The following is a 20,721-nucleotide window of genomic DNA, read 5'->3' on the forward strand; positions in this document are numbered from 1 at the left end:
TCTGCGTCTGTGTCGTTAAAATGGGCCTTGTCTATCACATGCAGAAGTCGCTTAGTATTATCACTGCACTGTCTGTTGGGGATGAAGCCCGATTGATCGGGTTCAATAATACCCGGTAGACACAGCCCCAGTCTAGCTGCTAGAATCCCCATGAATTTATTGTTTTTTTTTTAAATCTGTATCTTCAGGGAATGCTTGCAAATAGTTTAAACTACTGGCAATCACTGCGGGTAGCATTCCAACCCACGGTTTTTGCCAAGTGCGCCAATTTCGACGGATGTCCACCTTTTGCAAATCATGCTGACCACCATCCTTATGGAAACAGTCCATTCCGAACCCCAAGGCGAGGTCCTCTCCAGAGGAAATACATGCAACCCTAGACAGGTTCAGCCCTTACTAGGCCTCATCAGTGAAGTATATCTGCCCATCGGTGGTGACCAGAGGTGCCAAAGCACACCTTGTTTTGGCATTTTTCATTACTGCTCTCATATGGACCCCCCAAGCAGTGCGAAGATCTGTTTTTAACTCTCATCAAATTCCATACAAATATATTTTTACATTCATTATATTGTCGCATTTTCAGCAAAAAGTCAAAAAGCCATAAACAGTTAAAAAATGTTTATTTTCTCATTGTTCAGTTTCAAAAAAGGATTTTGTTATTCACACTTAGTGCAGGAAGAAGATATTCAAACACACACTCCTGGGTTTGGCACTAGAATCTTTATCCCACTTGAGACACACAATAATTATTCAAGTGAATCCCAAAGAGAAATGAATGGCAGACAAAGGAGAAAAAGGTACTTATGTTCTGTGGCTGGAGGGGTAATGTAAAAAACCCTCAAGAAGAATTTCATATAACCCCCAGTTCCACCACCGTGGACACTAGCAAAAGTCATACACAAATATTAGAGAAAATCACATGCGAGAGCTTCTAAGTTTGCAACATTTTAAATTGCAAAAAAAAGGGGAGAGAATTACCACAGAACCAATGTTTTAAAAAAAATCTAGTGCTATTTCAATCCAAAGCAATTAGCAAACAATAAAAAAAATGTCATAGCATTCCTGAGACACTCAATTCAAGAGTTAAGATTCCTTCCTTGATCAGTATGATTTATAGCTCACATTGGTGTTATTTATATTTTGCTCCAATTTTTTGGGTGTAGCTGATGATGAGCAGTCTTCTGGATGAACTCTGGCCTCATTGGGTGCTTAAAATAACACCCACAGAGTTCAACTCCTTCTGGAGTCTTAAATACAGGTTTCAATTCTAACAGGGTAACTCGGCCTTTCATCCATCCCAGGTCAACACATTGAGCACCACTGAGTTGGGTAATAGTAACACCTGTTATTTAACTGCTCCATGAAATTTAAGAACAGTGGTAGAGTAGTGCAAAGTAAAACATGCTAATATTTGAGCTGGTGGGAGAATGGAACAATAGGAGGAGTCAGGAGGGGCAACAGCACCTTCTATGAAGACCCCCTGTTGACACTACAGATCTCTGGACCACAGGATGTGATTGCGTCGCAGTGGAAAGGCCTGCAGGAGCAGACGTGTTCTCGGAAACCTTATAGTCTTTATCACTGAAGTGTGAGTGGATGCAAGTTCCAGAGGAAGGAGCCATGTACACACAATGTTCAACTTCCATTGCCTTTGTGTACGGAGGCATGTGGACAGCCGGAAAGGCATGGTGAAGTGTAAACCTGCACAACCACGCTACTGGTAGCAGGCCTGCAGTCATGGTTACTCGGTCACTGCAGTGGATGGCTCAACGTGCTGCAGTCCACTCGTGACATTTAACTTACAGACCCTGGTACCATATACTGTACCGTCGTACCATATACTAGGGACTTATAAGTATGTTAAATATGCCAATCAGTGGTATGCTTAGTTGATCGTGCTGAAAGGGGGAGCATGGCCCCTTTGTCACTGGTTAGCAGAGGTAAAGAGCACAGACTTCTACAGCCGGCAAAACAGTCAAGACAAAAATCTAGGCTGGTACCACACGAAAGATGGGCATTTCCTACAAGACAGAACAGACATGCTGTATTGTACAGAACTGGCCCAAGCATGGGGAAGATCTGGTCTCTGTACTTCAGACCAAGGATGGAGACTGAACATTGCCCTGGAAGACAGACCTCTGTTAGTTTCATAGCAATAGTTGATCCACAGGCTGCTAAGGCATGGTCATTCCTTTAAGAAAGCAGCAGAGGCAGGATTCTTGGAGGCCACATTAGAGTTTGATGTTTTTTATGCAACATCATTGAACGATCCGTGACAAGTCTGCAGCCAGAGAGGATCACACGTTGCAGCCTTTTTGAGAAAAAGACACCACGGCAGGACACGAAAAGTGGCCATTGAAATGGAAGTGGAATGAGCTCAATAGTAGACCCTTGGTCCTGAGATAGTGAGACACATTTTCCTGTTACATTTTCATTTGGGTTAATTTTCTGCAGGCTAAGGTTCAACAATGACCAACAAAGACATACAGGTAAGGTATATTCATTGTGTATAAAGAGAAGGGATATGTGTATTTTGTTTTAACAGAGAAAAACGCCTTTCATCACTTCACATCCAGCGGCCAACATGAGGAACGCTGGAGGCGTAAACCTTGTGTTAGGCACATGGGCAGGTTGCACAGTAAACCAGCATCAATGGTTGAACCCAGGCCACCAAAAGAGAAGACCACCCTGATGAAAGAGTCAGACATGCTGATGAGGGGGGCACAAGGGGGCAGCTGGACATCATATCCAAGTCGAAGTTGCTTGACCGCCTCTACACGTACTGTTATTTCCCCCAAAGAAGAGAAGGAACAGATAGTACTGGAAATGGTACAAAGAGGCGGCGCCTGAAGGATGCATTTGCTGGCTGAATAGACCACAGGCAGCAACGTTTGTTCCTAATCCCTAGCGCCAGGGTTCTTTCCTGCAGGAAGTCAGGAAAGGAAGTCCTGGTAACTTTCCACTTTGTTTCAGCCGGGCAGATCTCCTGCTGAGAATGATGACAGGTCTGCTGCTCCTGACCAGACCGCATTGACGGATTACTGGTCCTAATTGCAAAAAGGATTATTGAATGATCCAAAGTTTATGGAAAACAAGTAACCCGTAGGAAGTGAGACGAATGAGACAATCTTCTATTCAGTGGTTACACCATCCTCACTGACCAAGGGGTGAATGTTATGACACCACCACTATCTGGAACTGCATATAGAGTGCTGAAGCAAAAATATCAGACACAATCCTGAGTCTTTGTATAGAGACAATTCAATTACGTGTGGAGCACTGTCTATACTCAGAAAGGATAGACTAGTCGAATGAAGACGAGGCAGTCTATCAACTTATCAAAGGTGAATGCTTGAAAAAATATATAACAAGCACAGAGAGTTATTAACTGGTCTTGAAAAAGATGGAATGATTTATTGAACCATCGGAACGCGTCGACGCCAAATCAATACACAATCCATTTACCCAGCATTGTTTGAACAAAGGAAAGTGCGAACTGTATTTTTCAATGCGAGTGATACCGTGTAGCAATGGATGTGTAGCCTGTCAAGACTTAATATACCCGTCTGCCTTTTTTACTATCTAGTATGTTTTTTTATTTATGTGGAATTCAAATGGTTATGTATTGTATTTTTTTTAAACTTTGAGATATCTAGCTGGTTGTTAGGTCTTTTCTAACTTCATGAATTTTATATGTATGTAACCAATAACATTTTGTGTTTATTTTGCTTCTCATAATGGTTTTCCTGTTATATATGGCACAATCTCTAGGTGTGTAAAAAGATAAAGCGGAAAGAGTGTAGTTGATGAGGGTGACAAAAGGAATATGGTTCCTAATATTTGTATAGAAAACTACCCAATGGGATTTTTCTTGTTTCACAGGTCTGCTGAAGCACCATACAAATGTGTCTAAAAGGGACAACATTTTAAACTATTGGTTTCAAACTAATAGCCATATGCACCAGGCTGGGCTGTTACAAGGGCTTGGTCCACATCCAGTAGACCGTGTCCTCAAGTCGTTGCAGCAGCTCATTTACGAAGCGATGTTACTGGCCTAAAGTTCAGAGGGTAGAAAACGTCTTCCAAGGGATATGACGATGTCCGGGAGGTGGTGTGGTTACATCAGCGCTGCTGTGGGTCTAGGAACCATCGCACTCTACGCAAAGTTCAGAGAGTAGAGTACGTGTTCCAGGGGCTTCAACATTATCCAGGAGGGGGTGCGCCCAAGTCAGCGCTGCTGCGGCTTTCTGTGAAACTTTGCAATAAGGCAGGTGGGCCCTGGGCAGACGACTTCTACCATGGGTTTCAACAACTACTTTCTTCGGATAGTAAGGAGACTTTGCTCCTCTGTTGGGATACATTTTATTGAAGTCACCTCAATGTCATGTTGAAAGAACACAAAAAAGGAAATGACCCTTGACCCAGGAGTTCATGGGCTTCAAATCTGCCAGCATTTGCTCCACATTGCTCTTAATGGAATATAGCTTGTAGAAGGGAGGTTCAGAGTAGAGGTCTGTATAGAGTGAAGCTCAGAGGGTTACAATGAGGTGGCCGAATGCTGTGGAACTGCAGGTAGTTATTTGGGGTTTAAATGTTTTCTACACTGCTTCTGCCTGGGCTGTAGTCTGCTGCTGGGTTTGTGAATAAGGATGGGGAGCCTGGAGTGGAGGTGCCCCACACGCCCCAGGGCAGAACAAGGCTCAGTATAGAGCTCATACCACCTTCCTAAACCAGTGGGTCTGCATCTCCGGAGAAGGTTAGTTCCAGAGCAGTGAACCATGCACAGAGGACCCCCTCGCTAGGTCGCCACCTCATATGTGGATCAGGAGGTAACACTCAGATGTGTCTTTCTGATGTGGGTGATTGTCGGGCCCTGGGTGATTTACAATGATGCCCTCCTCTAGGGGTGCAGTGGTCAATTAAGGGTCACAACACTTTGCCTTCCTGGTGATAAAGCTATTAGTAGGGAAGACCCTACTTGTGGTACTAGCAGCTGCAAAGCATATAAAAAGCCCTGCTACCTTCCTATACAGGGTGCATATGTTGATGGCCTGAAGAGTAAGAGGAAGCCAATGATTCCATGTTTTATATTCACTGGAAAAAGTATTGTAAATAACATGTTTTATGGCTGATTTTCTATTCTTGACTTATTTTGAGAGGTAGAACATTTATGCATGAGTGTTTGTTTCATTTAGAGATTCTAGGTTGAACTGTAAAATCAAGAACTGAGAAAAAAAATCAGAAATAAAAGTGGGAAACCAAAATTTCGAATATCAATGTAGTCTGTATATAAATATGGCTATTAGTCTGTAACCCCAAGTTTAAAATATTGTCCCTTTTAGGCACATTTTTCATCTCATAAACCCATCACTGTTACATAATTTACCCACAGCCTTTAGGCCCTATGCACAAGTTCATCATTTATCCAACCCTACCCCTGAAACAATGCCTAGTGTCACCAATCTCAACAGTATACATGATCCCAGTGCAGTCTCTCTCATTAACCTCCTCTCTAACCTCCATCTTTTCACTAAGACGAACGTGGCCCAGCCTATCCCTACCCTAGTTAATAGTGCCATATAACACAAGCTGCAGCACAGTGTATTGGCGCGTTGTATTCGTAATAACCGCAAACACACAAAGTAAACCTAAAAATACTACACCAGTGCACATCAAATATAACTTTTATCCCTTGTGCAATTTAGCACTTCTTTGTCCATCAATGTTCTTGGCTGTGGATCACTGTCGTTTAAGAAATAAAATTTGAATTACCAACATCACATGGCTACTTGAAGTCTATTACGATAAAGAACATTGATGGACAAAGAAGTGCTAAATTGCACAAGGGATAAAAGTGACTATATTTGATGTGCACTGGTGTACTATTTTTTGTATTGTGACTTACTGCCTCAATTTAGGTTGGGCAGGAGGTCTTTGTGGATGCCCCAGGTGGATGCACATCAAACACCAAAGTTGCACTCAACATTGAATGTGTTGACCTTGAAATTGGGATTAAAGCTAATTTGACTAAGAGAACATATGTTGATGTGCTGGTCATCATAGCAAATCCACCTTTCCTTGTATTTTACACAAAGCAAACCTGTTGGATATGGAGAGATGGGGGAAGCATTCAGAAAGATGACAAAATATATTCTAACTGCATCCATTAGAGCCGAGGACTGGAGGTCTCATTGAAGTGCTGATAGAACAGATGAATCTTTGGGCTTTTCTGAAAGCGAGATAAGTTGACAGAGCCCTCAAATGCTTGGGCAAAAAGTTTCAAAACTTGACGCATCACTTGAGAAAGAGGTTTTCAAGGATAGGCGAGTTTTGAGTTTTGGTGACCCGAGATGAAGAAAGTCCTCATCTCAATCTCCACAAATTTTCTGAGACATCAAACTTTCTAAACATGGATGGTTTTCGGGTGAATGGTCTTATACGCTAGGCAGCTTTCTTTAAATTTCACCAAGTGTAGATCTTTTAAAATAGTTGTTTTAAGGCTGAATTTCTTCTTCAAGGACCCAACCTTGCTGTGGTCCGCGATTGCTTTCAGTGAGGCTAAGGCAGCCGAGGAATGCCAGGGAGCAAGGCATTTCCATAGTCCAGTCATTAGGGAGTGTGACTCAAATTTTAGTTGTGGTTTGGCGAAAAAGGTCTTGAGTTTTCCTTGGGGAGTGGAGGAAAAAAATTGCTGATTAAGTGAGTTTACATTTCTGTGAAGAGAGAACAGTGTTGACCCACCTTAAATGTATTTCCAGTTACCAGATTAGGACGAAGCCTTTGAGCGTCAAGCTGGACTATAATGCTTTCTCAAATTCGCCTTGATGTTTTGGAGATATAAGGAATTTGTTTTTCTGTGGGTTCAACATCAGTAGTTGTCCAAAGTCCGAAGTTGAGTTCCATTGTGGAAACATATTGTGATGCCCAGTTGACTTAATGGCACTAGTGGAAAAGGTTGAAGGTTTATCTCTGTTGCACTCTGTCGCCATTAACAACCTGGAAACCTGGGTGCGTTTACAGGTTTTCTGATGCCTACTTCTGCGTTCGGCTTTCAGTCGTGTTCGATTCCTTTCATTTGTTCTTTTGCAGATCTAAGTAAAGTAAGTTACAATATCCCACTCAGTTTAAGACAGATGTACAGCTTGTATTCAGGTTAGAATAGTGTCCAATTAAAGTTGGACGCGTTGCTTGTGTGTGTTATTCAAGGGATGGTAACACATGGCGAAGTCAAAGATTATCAGGAGTTAGAGAACTTTGGTAACTGATGAAGATGCTGGACCTAGTTAGGTCGATAATTTTTTTGATTTTTTTAGACATCTCAAGCAGCAGGTTTTGTGTGGTCCAAAGTTGAGAATTTTGCTGGTATGTTTCCACTTTTAGTAATTTCCAACAGATGCCTTGAAGCAGGTAGAAGAGTTTCTCTTGTTCGGGAGCCTAATTGGGCAGAAGGGCTCTCAACAGTTCTGGAAAGTTTGGGGTGCCCCATCCAGATACGGGGTCCCAGGAGGGGGAGGCGCAGAACCCCTGACCCTCCACTTTGTCGTCCAGGCAGGAGAGGTGGCAACCTTCAGTGACCTGAAAACAGAAAGACTCCAGTTAGTACACGCAGCTCAACAGCGCCAAGTGGGACCACTTGGAAACTTACATGAAGACCCATCACAGGCTCAAATGGCATCATTCATGGATCCCAAAAATACCCAAACTCCCCTCGGTGTACTAGGGAAAGACAATTTTATCAACCTTCACCGTCATTTACGGATTCCACCATTGATTATAAACACATGGGAAAAAGTAATGCAGATAAACATGAAAATAAGTCAATAAAGAAACAAGTTATACCCAATCCATATAATAATGTTCAAATAAAAAAAAAAAATTTTTTTTTTAGTGCAGGTACTTATATGATATTATGTTTATTTTTCCCATGGCGCTTATGTTCACTCATATCTGGGTGCTAAAAATTCTAGCAGTTCTGGTATTGAGTGCATTTTCAAAGAAGTGCAGTTCTAAATTAAAGTTAGACACCAGGGTAGATATTGTGTGCGCAACGCGGACATGTACTTCAGCAGGATCCTTTGATTCACCAGGATCTGATGGAAGGACACCAGTGTCGCGAATGCTTGATCAAACCGTTGGAGCCCCAGAACCACCCGAGCTGCAGATGTCTGTATTAGCTGAAGGCATGAGTTCCCTGTGGCACACTACCAGGATTAATGCTTTAACCGTAGTCTAGTGACAACCGAATGAGTACATACCGTGGAAGCATCTCATAGTAGTACCTGGACAGTAAACACAAACAACTTCGTTTTAGAAAAACTACTTTTCAGGTTTCTTCAAATTATGACTTGGTGTCCGCTTAGGACTTCACCCACTCAAGGGAAATGGTGACCAGCAGAAAGGAGTGTCCATCATCCACATGTCTGTTTTCAAAACAGTTCTGGCAACCAGAGCTTCAACCTTAGCACCTTTGCTCATCCATAAAAGTCATAAAGCTTCCAAGAGACAAGCCTGGAAGTTAAACGCTTCAACACCTTGCGCTGTGTTTAAATTAGGGCTCCCATACTGGAGTCTCTGAAGTATTTTGAATATCTCCCATAACCCACTATGAATGCCCAGTCGGGGGACCCCTACAGGTCCCACTGGCTGCTTATCCTTGTAGCTCACCACACTGTTTACTTGATTGTTTTTTGTCCATGAAGTAATTCACTCCCATGATTTAAGGCGTGGAAGTATGTAATTTTCCAAAAATGTGGAATAGCTCCCAATGTTTTAGGAATGGAATTTTATGACTTCCGTTTCAGACAGGTTAACTGCAGCTCTGATGACTTTTGATATTACAAATAATCTGTCTTTATTGTTTATTTGCGAGTCACAACATTCAGAAGCCAATTCTGACAACACATCTGTGTCCACAATGCGCATCATTCTGCCTCTTCGGGGAACTGAAACTGGTGCTTGGAAGAGATACGAGGCATAGTAGACATGGCAAGACGCAACTCTGGTTGTTTTGTTTACTAGGTAAATCCAGGTTTTAAAATGCTGCTGCACTTATGAGGCTTTTAACACAAAGTTTCTGCTACCTAGAGTCTAAATGCCACAATCTCTACCCAGAGTTCAGATACCTCATGTTCTCCTCCCTTTACTGCCTGTGCCCACTCGCTGCCAGAAGTAGATCTGGTTTCTACTCAATCGCTGCGTTATCTCCAGCCGCATGCTCTATCCGAGACCTGAGCAGTCGTCTCCATCTGGGTCGTCTGTGTCACCATGCCTGTCGTCTGTGCCTTCTGTGTCATCTCCATCTCCACCTTTTCTTCCTCACCCATCTCCGCCTCCGTCCCTTCGGTCTTCGTCCACTTCTACTCTCTGACCTCATCCATCTGCACCTACATATCCATCGGCACCTACATACACCTCTGCCCACATCAACCTCCACCCATGCCCTTGGCTGTCTTCAGTCTCTGTACAGGTCCACCTCCACCTATAGTCCTCATCCGCCTGCGTCCACCTCCACCTACAGTCCTCATCCACCTCCACCTGTAGCCCTCCTCCGTCTGTGTCCACCTCCACCTACAGTCCTCATCCACCTCCACCTGTAGCCCTCATCTGCCTGCGTTCACCTCCACTTTTAGTCCTCATCCGCCTGCGTCCACCTCCACTTGTAGTCCTCATCCACCTCCACCTGTAGCCCTCTTCCGCCTGCATCCACCTCCACTTATAGTCCTCATCTGCCTGCGTCCATCTCCACCTAAAGTCCTCATCCACCTCCACCTGTAGTCCTCATCCACCTGCGTCCACCTGTAGTCCTCATCTACCTCCACCTACAGTCCTCATCCACCTCCACCTGTAGCCCTCATCCGCCTGTGTCCTCCACCTGTAGCCCTCATCTGCCTGTGTCCCCCTCCACCTGTAGTCCTCATCTCCCTACACCTGCATCTACCTCCACCTGTAGTCCTCATCCACCTCCACCTGTGGTCCTCATACGCCTGCGTCCACCTCCACCTGTAGACCTCATCTCTCTCCACCTGTGGTCCTCATACGCCTGCGTCCACCTCCACCTGTAGTCCTCATACGCCTTGTTACATCTCGGCCTGCATCGATTTCCACCCATGCCCACCTCTGCCAGCATCCACCATGTTGGCAGGTACTCACACATCCCATCAGCATGACTTACATCGAAGAGGGCACCGCTGCTGCCGTTGGCCTGCAGTTTGTAGAGTGCCGGGTTCAGGAAGCCCAGCGGTGCCAGCCCCTTTTGCAGCCGGTGATCATTAACAAGTGCCAGGACACCTCCGAAGACAGGGCAGGAGGCCTGAAAGAAAGCAAAAGAGGACAGAGTGAGAGGTGAAAAGACAAGAACGAAATTCAGAATCACACAGTCAGAGCCAACCGGAGCTGCTGTTCATAATGCTTTCCTAGTTTCAGATTTAGATTCGTAGCTAGAGCGGTGCAGGTTATCACAGCGATGGACTCACATAGGCTTAGGGTTAAAGCAACTGGGCTGCCGATACAGCCGATTCAATGGAGCAAGCTTTAGACTGGGTGCGGTGTGACTATCTCTGGCACATGCTCAATCGGATAGAATTGGGAACCGCCTATATCAAACGAGTTAAACTGCTCTATTCAAATCCGAGGGCTAGGGTGAGGACCAGACAATACGTCTCGGCAGAAATTGTCCAACAGCGTGGCACACGCCAAGGATGCTGGCTGTCTCCCCTAATTTTCATCATGGCTTAAGAGCCGCTTGGGTGCGGACTTTAACAGTCTCTTCACGAATGGGGTATAAGGGTTGGTAGTACTGTTCATCTCTCTGTACGCTGACGATACCATGATCTACTTGCGTCATACAGATTTATCTGGCCTCATACTGGTTATCATTATGCACAAATTTTGGGAATTCTCCGGACTACAGGTTAATCATGCAAAGTCTGCCCTTTTCACATTGGGTACCCCAATGGTCCTCTCTCAGCGGACGCTCTTCTGGATGAAGGGTTACCATGGAAGACATATGGTGTCAAATATTTTGGTATACAGGTCGTACACTGCGAGTATCGATCCTATGACCTGAATCGGGGCCGAGTGCTGCAGAACATACGCCCTTAGACTGCTTTTTGGAATACACTAAGGCCATCACTAATGGGGAATATACTGTTAATTAAAAGGGTACTTTTGCCAAGATGTCTCTACATGTTACAAGGTGCGAAGTATGAAATTCCTCAAACGGAATTTTGGCAACTTGAGAAGCTGATTGTGGGGCTTCAATAGGCAGGCAAGAGGTGTAGAGTGAGCCTCAGTACCCTACAACGACCATGGGATAGGGGTGGGATGGAAGTCCCCATTCTGGAATAATCCTATCTGGCAGCACACATGCAGCACGCTGTTCACTGGCTAGACGGGGAGCCTAATTGGGAACGTTCTCTGTTGGATGGCATGCACAACAGACACCAGCTTGGGGAACTGTTGATGAGGGGTCAGCAGATCCCTCCTGAATTTCTTCACGTAATCCAATCGATAGCCGGTCTCAGGGAGTGAGTGGTGCAACGAATAATTTGGCGGGCACCTTACGCTCCTGATTTAGATAAAAGGATAGTTCACCCATTTGAACAAATGGCCTGCTTCAGGGTGATAGATAGATGGCAGGCGAGTGGGTGCTTGATGCTCTCGGAGGGACACTTTATCAAATTACAGTACGCCATGAAGACGTTCGGACTGGGGGGATAGTCAATTCCTCCAGTATGCCAACATTTCAGCCATGGGCGAGAAAGCAAAGGACACACAATTGATGGACGGAATGCAGAACAAATCAAAACATTCACCCCCAGTCAAGAGATCTGGGTTAAACCCATCATTCATTTGCTCACCATAACACCCCAGTTTAGACCTGGCCATATGCAACTCAGTCTTGATCCTGAGCCTCATGGGATAAGTCCAGCCCGAACTACCAAGCCAGGTCCTCCCTGGATCGGAAACAAGCATCCTAGGACTGGTTTCAGAGTTTCACCCCTCTTCAACCAGGATAGCTTGATTTCCAATGGCACAGTGGCCATGTCTGAACTGGGTTGGCGAGTGAGCTAAAGAATGATGATGGATTATACCCAGATCAGTTGACTGGGGGTGAGTGCTTGCAATGTGCAACACTCCTTGACAAGCATCTGAGAGCCCTACCCAAGATCAAACCAAAAAAGAAGAAATAATCAAAATCAAAACTGGCGTACTTATGTTGCTTGGTCAAATTGTGGAATTGATTACTACAATATATATTACATCAACTAGCAGGTTTTTTTCTCAGATGTCTTTTTATCGTGTATTTATTTGTGTGGTATGGTAGTTGGTATGTACGAGTAGAATGATAGGAGTGAATGGAAGTATGATGAGCTTATTTTGGGGGTCATTGTAAATATTTCTTCTTATTTGCAATAGGTGAAAAAAAAATTCTCTTTCTTGTTTGAATAATACCGTGATTTCACTTTATGTAATGATTGTGATGTTTACACAATTGAATCTTAATAGGTTTGAAAATAAAAACTATCTAAAAAACTTTTTGATAAATAAATATAAAAAAGACAAGTCATTTGCGTGCAAAGATTCTATTGCTGTGAGAAAATATTTTGATTAGAGTAACTTCCGAGTTGTAAATAAGATAGGCCAGATAAGAGGTTCTATGCTATGTAATGTTCAACACTCCGTCCATCATCCCCTTTGGTTTTGCTTTGTTCACCCTAAGTTGGCAGGGTATGCCCAGACGTGGGTCCCTTGCTCACTTTGCCACTGGATTCAAGCAAGCCGGGCTGAAGACGGCTGGAATGCCAGAAACCGGTCCCAGGGTACTTGTTTCCGGTCCAGGGTAGACATGGCTTGGCAGTTCAGGCTGGACTGTTCCCATGAGGCACAGGGTCAGACTGATTTGCATATGGCCATGTCTGAACTGGGGTGGTGGAGTGAGCTAATAATTGATGATGATGGATTAAACCCAAATCAGTTGACTGGGGTGAGTGCTTGCAATGTTCAACACTCCGTCCATCATCCCCTTTGGTTTTGCAATATTTCAGCTATGGCCCTAATTCCCCGAGTCCTCTAGTCTAACACAGACTCTGGTCACCCTACTATAAATGACATGTGGGTGCAAACGCATAACACATATGTACCGAGCACTCTGTACAGACAGACAACTGATGCCGCTCCGGGTGGATGAGACTTGGCAGGCTCTTAGCGATGAGCCTATTGTCCCTACATACTAGCCTAAAGTTCATGAGGGGGTTCACGAGGATTCGGTCTGCGCTTAGTTTAAACAAGTACAGTACAACATAATACATATGGCTTATCTGTCGCCCAAGAGACTACATGACATGGCATCTACCCCAATAGGGACCACAGATGTCCCCGGTGTGGAGCGATGGCTGCAGATTTCCAACATATGGTATAGCACTGCCCCATCATTATATCATAATGGTTGGAGGTGTTGCCACAACTCTGTCGTGCAACAGGGTGGGAAGTATCGCATACGGTGAATCAATGTTAATTGGGTCTTCTACCCCACAACCCTGGATTGAAGCGAAGCAGATGATTCACAATGCTAGGTCTCTTCGTGGCTAAGAGGCACACAGCCATCAGTTGGTTCATGGTGAAGCCCCCCATAAGGGAGACCTTGGAGCGGGAGTTGTTAGAGTGGGCGGCAGCAGAGGAGGCGCGTACAAGGAGAACATGAAGTGATGCTACGGTGGCTGATATTCTGCTATCCTGGGATGCCATTACCCATGCACTACTGGAGCCAGAGGGCAAAGGTCAATCCATTCCAGACACCCGGATCATACTGGTTAGGGGGACACCATTGCTGAAACAGTGTGCAGAGACGTGAGTGGCGGCCCTACACACTCATAACATGTTGTACCATAGTAGGTTAGCAGGAGCTACACTAATAGTAAACCCTAAATGCCGATGGTTTTACTGGAAGCTTGGGGGAGGGTGGGATAGGGAGGGAGCACTTTTTATATGTTATATTTGCTGTCATATAGACTATGTTTTTACAAGGACATTAAATGCTAATACCAAATATATTTGAGTCGGACTATTACCAGGCCGGATGTCCCTGTCGATTCAAAAACCATAGTTTATCACTATATTGTATGTATCTGAACTATTTTTTTTTTTTATCTCCCACGTTATAATGGCATAATTTATTAATAATTTTTTTTCGTTTTTCATTTTCAATGTGGGGGCAGATGTGTTCGCCAGCTTTTTGTCAATGTTCAACTGTTAAACTGTAAGCTGTAATATACTGTCCTATATATATTTTAAAACAGCTGATTAAATGGAGCATTTAAATTTCTTAGTATAAATCACCAAAAGGTGCATTCAGCTAAAGTGCCAAGAGCCACTTCAATGCCTATCCTTGACTCAAGTGTGAGTATGGCCCCAGATACAATAGTATTGTGCGCTGAAGGTCAATAACGTCCAAAGAAAAGGCAATCCACTGGAAATCCTGACCACAGGCACTGCAGCAAGAAGGGATCCCACCTGAGACCGAACAAAACCCTACTGTCTGGCCTCAGGCTAGCGGTAACCACTGGCTCCTTGCCCCTTGTAGCCTGTTCGCCCTCCTGTTACTAGGCATCGGTACAGTAGCACTTTCCGAGTACTACTTCCCGTCAGCATGTCTATTGGTACTAATGCTCACAAGCTCCTACTTTCACTCTGCAGGTCTATTAATAATCAACGGATCCTATTAATAATCACTGGTTTCTATTAATCAATGGTTCCTATTAATAATCAATGGTTCCTATTAATAATCAATGGTTCCTATTAATAATAACTAGTTCCTATTAATAATCAATGGCTCATATTGATCAGTGGTTCTGATTGATAATCAATGGTTCCGATTGATAATCAATGATTCCTATTAATAATCAATGATTCCTATTATTCAATGATTCCTATTAATAATCAATGATTCCTATTAATAATCAGAGGTTCCTATTAATAATCAATCTTTCCTAATAATAATCAGTGGTTCCTATTATTAATCAATTATTCCTATTAACAATCAATGGTTCCTATTAATAATCTATGGTTCCTATTAACAATCAATGGTTCCTATTAACAATCAATGGATCCTAATAATAATCAATGCATCCCAATAACAATCAATGGATCCTATTTACAATCAATGGATCCTATTAACAATCAATGGTTCCAGTATACCAGTCCTTACCGAGGTCCCCGACACCCAAGGTATGGGGATGCGGTTGCTCACAATCCAGTAGTTATCAGACAGGGCAGCGATATCGGGGTACGCCCGGCCGCTGGCATTGTAGTAGCTCTGCGGTGGTGGCTTTGGTATATTCTTCAGGTAGTTCTTCACAGCAGAAACCTGGGAAGGGACAAGAACAGCAATAAACACACAATCACTGCCTTCCAGTCTAAAACACAGTCCTTCCTAGGTATTTCTTTCAAGGATTCTCCCCACACCCCCGATAAATTCTGTGGTTGGTCAAGTTTTTGCAGTCAGCTTGTGGCACAAATTTACATTAAATTTGCGACCTCACAGTGACATTTGCTCCAGATCCACCGGTGTATGAAGAGTAATGTTTGAAGATTCTTGCTTTCATAATCCCAGTCAAGGAATGGAGATGACTGCACGTGTAGTGTTGCCCAGGACCACAAACGACTCAATGTCATGAGGACTCTGCATTTCCATTGATAGACTTGCAAAGACCATATCGGTGCATTCTTGGACTCATAGTCTTAATTTGCTTTTAGAAAATCTATTGGATGATCACAGTTGTTAACAAGGACTTGTAAAAGAAAGTCAAAGGCTGGAAAAGTTACGTCTTCGGGTCATGGACTCGCAGTAACCTTAGCATAGTCACCAAGTGAAGGTTATAAGGGACCACTGAAGACCACCTATAGGAAGGAGTTTTTTGCATGTGCTGTAGGAATTATCATTAAAGTATGAACTTTATTGCTGCCTCTGTGGCATCTTTCCAACAATAGCAAAGAATAAGGTGGTGTACTGCTTGAGCCACAAGCTGTAAGGAGGGTCTTGAATATGAAGCCAAGAAAAGGAGTGATAAAATCAAGAATCCAATGACTAATATCTAAGGATGTTTTTCTGGTAATTATTTTGGGATCTCAGGGAATAGAATACCAAATATAGAGTTTAATTTAGACAAAATAATGTTATAGAAGGAGCTATTGAAGCAACGTGCACCATTTGTGTAGCACGAACAACCTGGCAAGTTGATTTCTAATTCAAAGACCAAACACCATGAGCTGTGACCTCACATTCATTTTATGCAAAGAAAAGAGACAGAGAGGGAGTGTGGAAGAACTAATTATGGGTCTGGCACATTCGAAGAACTCTTGTGGGGTCAAGAATAGATTTTACAATTACATTAAAGCTTATAAATCTCTTAAGTCCCCATTGAATACCAAAGGTTCTGGTCATGCCACATCCTGTTGAAGTTGATCCATTAATTCAACTTCAGTATGGACTTTGTTGCAAAACAGAAAACTGTTGAGAAGGGATGTCAGTCTGGGTAACAAGTCATAAGGGGGATGATGTTTGAAAGGGTATAGAGTTGTGAGGAAATGTTAGTCTGGATAACTAGTCACCAGGAAGATGACCGTGAAGGGATGAAGTTGGTATGCCGTGCTAGTCTAGGTGACCACTCATAAGAGGAATGTAGTATGTGATGCTATAGAGTTGTGAAGAAATATTATTCTGGATAACTAATCACCCAGAATATGATGTCTGTGAGAGTACAAAGGTGTGAAGGAATGTTAGCATAGGTCACAAGGGAAATGATGTTTGCGGCTGTGTGAAGTGGTCAAGGAATATTAGTCAAGATAAGCAGTCACAAGGTGACTAGGTTTGTAAAGGTATGATGCATTGTGGATGTTGGATTGAACTGTGAAGGGGTGGACTTAAGAAACAAGGAGATCTCATGTACTGATATATGTTAAACCTCATTCCTGAAGCAAATGTATGTCCAATGTGTGCTGTTATCTGGGTTGGTCTTGCTCTCATTGATCTGTAGGCTATTTTCCTTGTTGTACACTGCAAGACTATTTAATGCTCTTTGGAGCCCCACCCTAGTGTGGCCCATGACCACTGTATCGTCGCATACTGGAGGGTTCCCAGGCCCAACTTCCCCAATCTCAGTGGTACTAGGCTGGCGTCTTTCAAGGCTGGCCCCAAGTCTGCTGTGAACAAATTAAATATTAGGGGGGCCAAAACACATCCCTGCTTTAATCCGGTGTTAGTTTTGATTCTTGGTGTTACGATTGTTGGACTTAGTTTAACCCGGACACATGTCCCCTTCTAGAGGGCTTTTATTGCTTTAAGAAGGGTTTCCGGGATCCCCCCAAGATTCGAGTTTTACCCATAACCGTCTTCGATTGACTCTGTCGAAGGCCATGGAGTAGTCTATGAAGCAGCAAAACAGGGGCAACTTATTACCCAATACGGCTTGCTTTGAGAGGTAAGAGAGTGCTAAGATGTTGTCCATGGTGGAACTATTTGCCCTGAAGCCAATCTGAAAAGGCGAGAGGATACAGTTCTTGTCACATGTACGGATATATTCTTTCCTGAAGAAAATGTATGTCCAATATGTGCCGTTATCAGGGTTGACCTCCATTTGGTCCTCTGCATAAACTAGTGGACGTAACCTGCTCAATGAATGCATGCAGAGAGTGGACCTGGACTTACCACTATAAAAGAAATATGACTATATACTAGTAACAGTGGTTCACAAGGACCTAGGTGTGGTCACTAGGGAAAACTATGACACAGAAGTGGAGAAGCTGGAGTATCATATTAAGAGGCGAAGAGTCCTGCCCACATGCACAGTGAGTCAGACCACCATCTTTAAAACAGGGGTCCTGCCAAAATTCCTACATTCATTTTGTAATGTAACTACACCATCAGTACTTAACAAGACTGGTTTGGGCTGAGAAAGAACCTTTTATTCAATGGGGGAACTCATATATTACCCTTAGGCAAGGGGGAGGGGTGTGTTTGTGGTCCCAACTTCCAATGATACTATTTAACTTCTCAGCTACATTGTGCAGTTTATTGGTACACGTTATTCCCCCACTGACATCCTCATTTAGTTACTGATAACGAATTATCAGCCCCTCATAGTCTACAAACTATTCTTACTCAAAAACTGGAGAGATTGTGAAAGCAAATTAACTGATGTTACCACTGGTTTGGCTTGGCACTCAGTACCTAAATATGCTGGGTCACTGGTCTTGTATATCCCATGATTGCTGCCACCAGACAACTGTAGTATTCCCCTCACAAGGGAAGCAATAATAGTGACAAAGTGCACCACAGCAGCGCAGCTCCATTATAGGATGCAGATGTTCCAATGGCATTTCAGGAAATCACAATAGATAGAACAGGTTGGATTAGGAAGAGAGCACAGAATTGTCATTGTGCTGAAGTATTACTAACATCGAAATGGTCAAAATGTAAAAACTCTTCAGGTCTTCAAGTTTTTTGTTTTTTTAAATCTTCCCCGAGTGTGCACTTAACAAGCTGGTTACAGATACTGGTGTATAACTCTGTTTAACTTTGGTGAGATATTTCTTGGAACAAAATGGAATGGTGTTACTATCACTCTTTCATATACAATCCCAAGAGGAATGTTACTGCTGAAAGAACAAATAGGGCAGTAGACATTTAAAAGGAAAGTAGTATGGACTTGTAGAAGCATGTGTCATTGTTATTTTTAATTAGGTTTATGGGGGGGATAATCTTTAATGGTGTAATAGGTGAGAACCAAAAAGTAGTATTCTGGGTAGAAACCATGAGTGTAAATTAATTCTGGACAGATGAAGTGTAAAGGAAAGACATATCTATTTGAAGTCCATGGGTGATGTTTTATGTAACATGGAGTACAATAATGTGAGGAGAACAAAGGATAAAGGTATCAAGGCAGGCGTTGTAGTCAGAGGGCAAACTCAGGCGAGTGGCTGAAGACGTTCTGTGTATATGGATTGCAGGACGATGGTGGACATTTAAGGAGCAGGTAACACTGGAGGGTGATTGAAAACAAACTATAAGACAAACTAGAGGTGAATTAAGTTTTATGAGAAACCTGCATTGGGACCAGGAACAAAACAAATATCATCAAGTAAAGTGGACAATAATCATCATGTTGCCTCAAAGATTAAAAAAAGACCAAAGCACCTGATAGTCTGGCATAGGGAAGATGTTGCTGAACCCTCCACCACTGATGTAGTCTGTCACCTCGTAGGTGAGTAAGAATGGGTTCTTGAAGGACGTTCCTCCCACTGTGGTGACATAGGGACTGCAGAGAGAAGGACGAAAACACATTTTGGGAATTACAAATACAACAAAAACTCAGACCTCCCAAACTTCTCATCCATTCCTACCTTGAACTGTTAGCACTTCATGATCTGCTCTACAACATGTGACAAGCAACCACAAACACCAACTCATCACTCGTTTTGCTTCACCAAAGCGTTGCTTCTCTCTGTGGCCGTCATCGACTGTCGCTCTTCAGCTCTCCTAAACCTTGCAGATTAGGTCACCTGGGTTATCTATTTAGCAATATGTATGTGTAAGTGACTAAACATAAGTTTCTGATAACTGGTGAAGCATCGCCAAATGACCTCATGGTTACAGTCACAATTCCCTCCTACTACCTAAACTCACCACTGATGTCTATGCTAACAGTTGCAAGTGTCAGTAGATGTGTGGTCCTCGCCAGTGTCTTCATTCTCATCCCCCCCTACTAGTGCTCTGGTACTTCAGTACATCTCATGATACTCTCATTCACACAAACATCAACTCACGTTCTACCAATTGTAATGAAGTTCTGCTTTACAGACCTTGTGTTGTATTTTGTCTGTGAGAACTCACAAGCGACACCTGGAAGATCAGGCTATGGTTTGTGTTCTTACCTAGAAGCAGGAAAACTGGGCCTGAATACATTTGTCCCTTTCTCTTTGTGCCAGCAGCCAGCCCCAGAGTCCCCTGCAAAAGAAAACCATGGAGATTACCAGCTGCACTGATCAGCCGCTACCTACTATATCACAAAAGGGCTCAGAGTTATCATGGATTCCCCTACAGTGATTAGCTAGGATTAGTGAACTGCAGAATTGATTCTCCATCTGAGGACTTCAAGAAAGCAGCAGGCAGCTATGATGAAAGACATAAGGAAGGGGCAGCCAAGCATCCTCTATGCCACAGAGGTTCCAATGCCAAAGCAAGGATGCATTCGTGATGGAGCTCACAACTGGTAAAATTAAGGGTTTTATGAAAGAAATTAGATTACACATACTCACCATTTCTGAATCTCTATCCAAGCAACAGGACAAGTCATGTTTTAGGAAAGAGTGGTGTTGTGAATTGGCCTTTCTGGGGCTTAATGGCAGATCATGGAGTACCCCCAAAACTTTCCTGAATAGAGATGTGATACCATCAATAGGACGAACCATCGCTGCTTCACCATCTAGATGGTGAATTATACCATCATTGTGACTTTATAAACACTCTTAAAGTCTCAGGATTTTCAATATGGCCAAGTTCTTCAACTGAATGAGCAATGGGAGAGCTGGCAGCTTTTTCACTATTCCAAAGAGTTTCCCAGTCACACCCACCACCTATTTAATTCTACTCTACATTAAATACTGAGGCCAAACATGCATGTATTGCTCTTTGCATTCCTAATAATTTCAAACTTTGATAATTAT

At 43.3% G+C, this 20,721-nt stretch overlaps 1 protein-coding gene across 1 annotated transcript in view; it reads right to left on the reverse strand.

Annotated features, from left to right (window-relative positions):
• Nucleotides 1–603: 603 nt before the first annotated feature.
• The window catches only part of TPP1 (tripeptidyl peptidase 1), a 109,907-nt gene continuing 89,789 nt past the window's right edge, over nt 604–20,721 (reverse strand). The window contains exons 9-15 of the mRNA XM_078658753.1: nt 19,930–20,002; nt 19,193–19,313; nt 15,206–15,364; nt 10,172–10,309; nt 6,101–7,575; nt 3,881–5,648; nt 604–3,016 (exon numbers count right to left, since the gene is read on the reverse strand). Of these exons, the coding sequence (XP_078514879.1) occupies nt 7,435–7,575; nt 10,172–10,309; nt 15,206–15,364; nt 19,193–19,313; nt 19,930–20,002 (632 nt within the window). The 3' untranslated portion in view covers nt 604–3,016; nt 3,881–5,648; nt 6,101–7,434. The remainder of the gene's footprint in view (nt 3,017–3,880; nt 5,649–6,100; nt 7,576–10,171; nt 10,310–15,205; nt 15,365–19,192; nt 19,314–19,929; nt 20,003–20,721) is intronic.

The sequence above is a fragment of the Lissotriton helveticus genome, chromosome 8 (assembly GCF_964261635.1).
Source record: "Lissotriton helveticus chromosome 8, aLisHel1.1, whole genome shotgun sequence".
In the NCBI taxonomy this organism is placed as follows: Eukaryota; Metazoa; Chordata; class Amphibia; order Caudata; family Salamandridae; genus Lissotriton; species Lissotriton helveticus.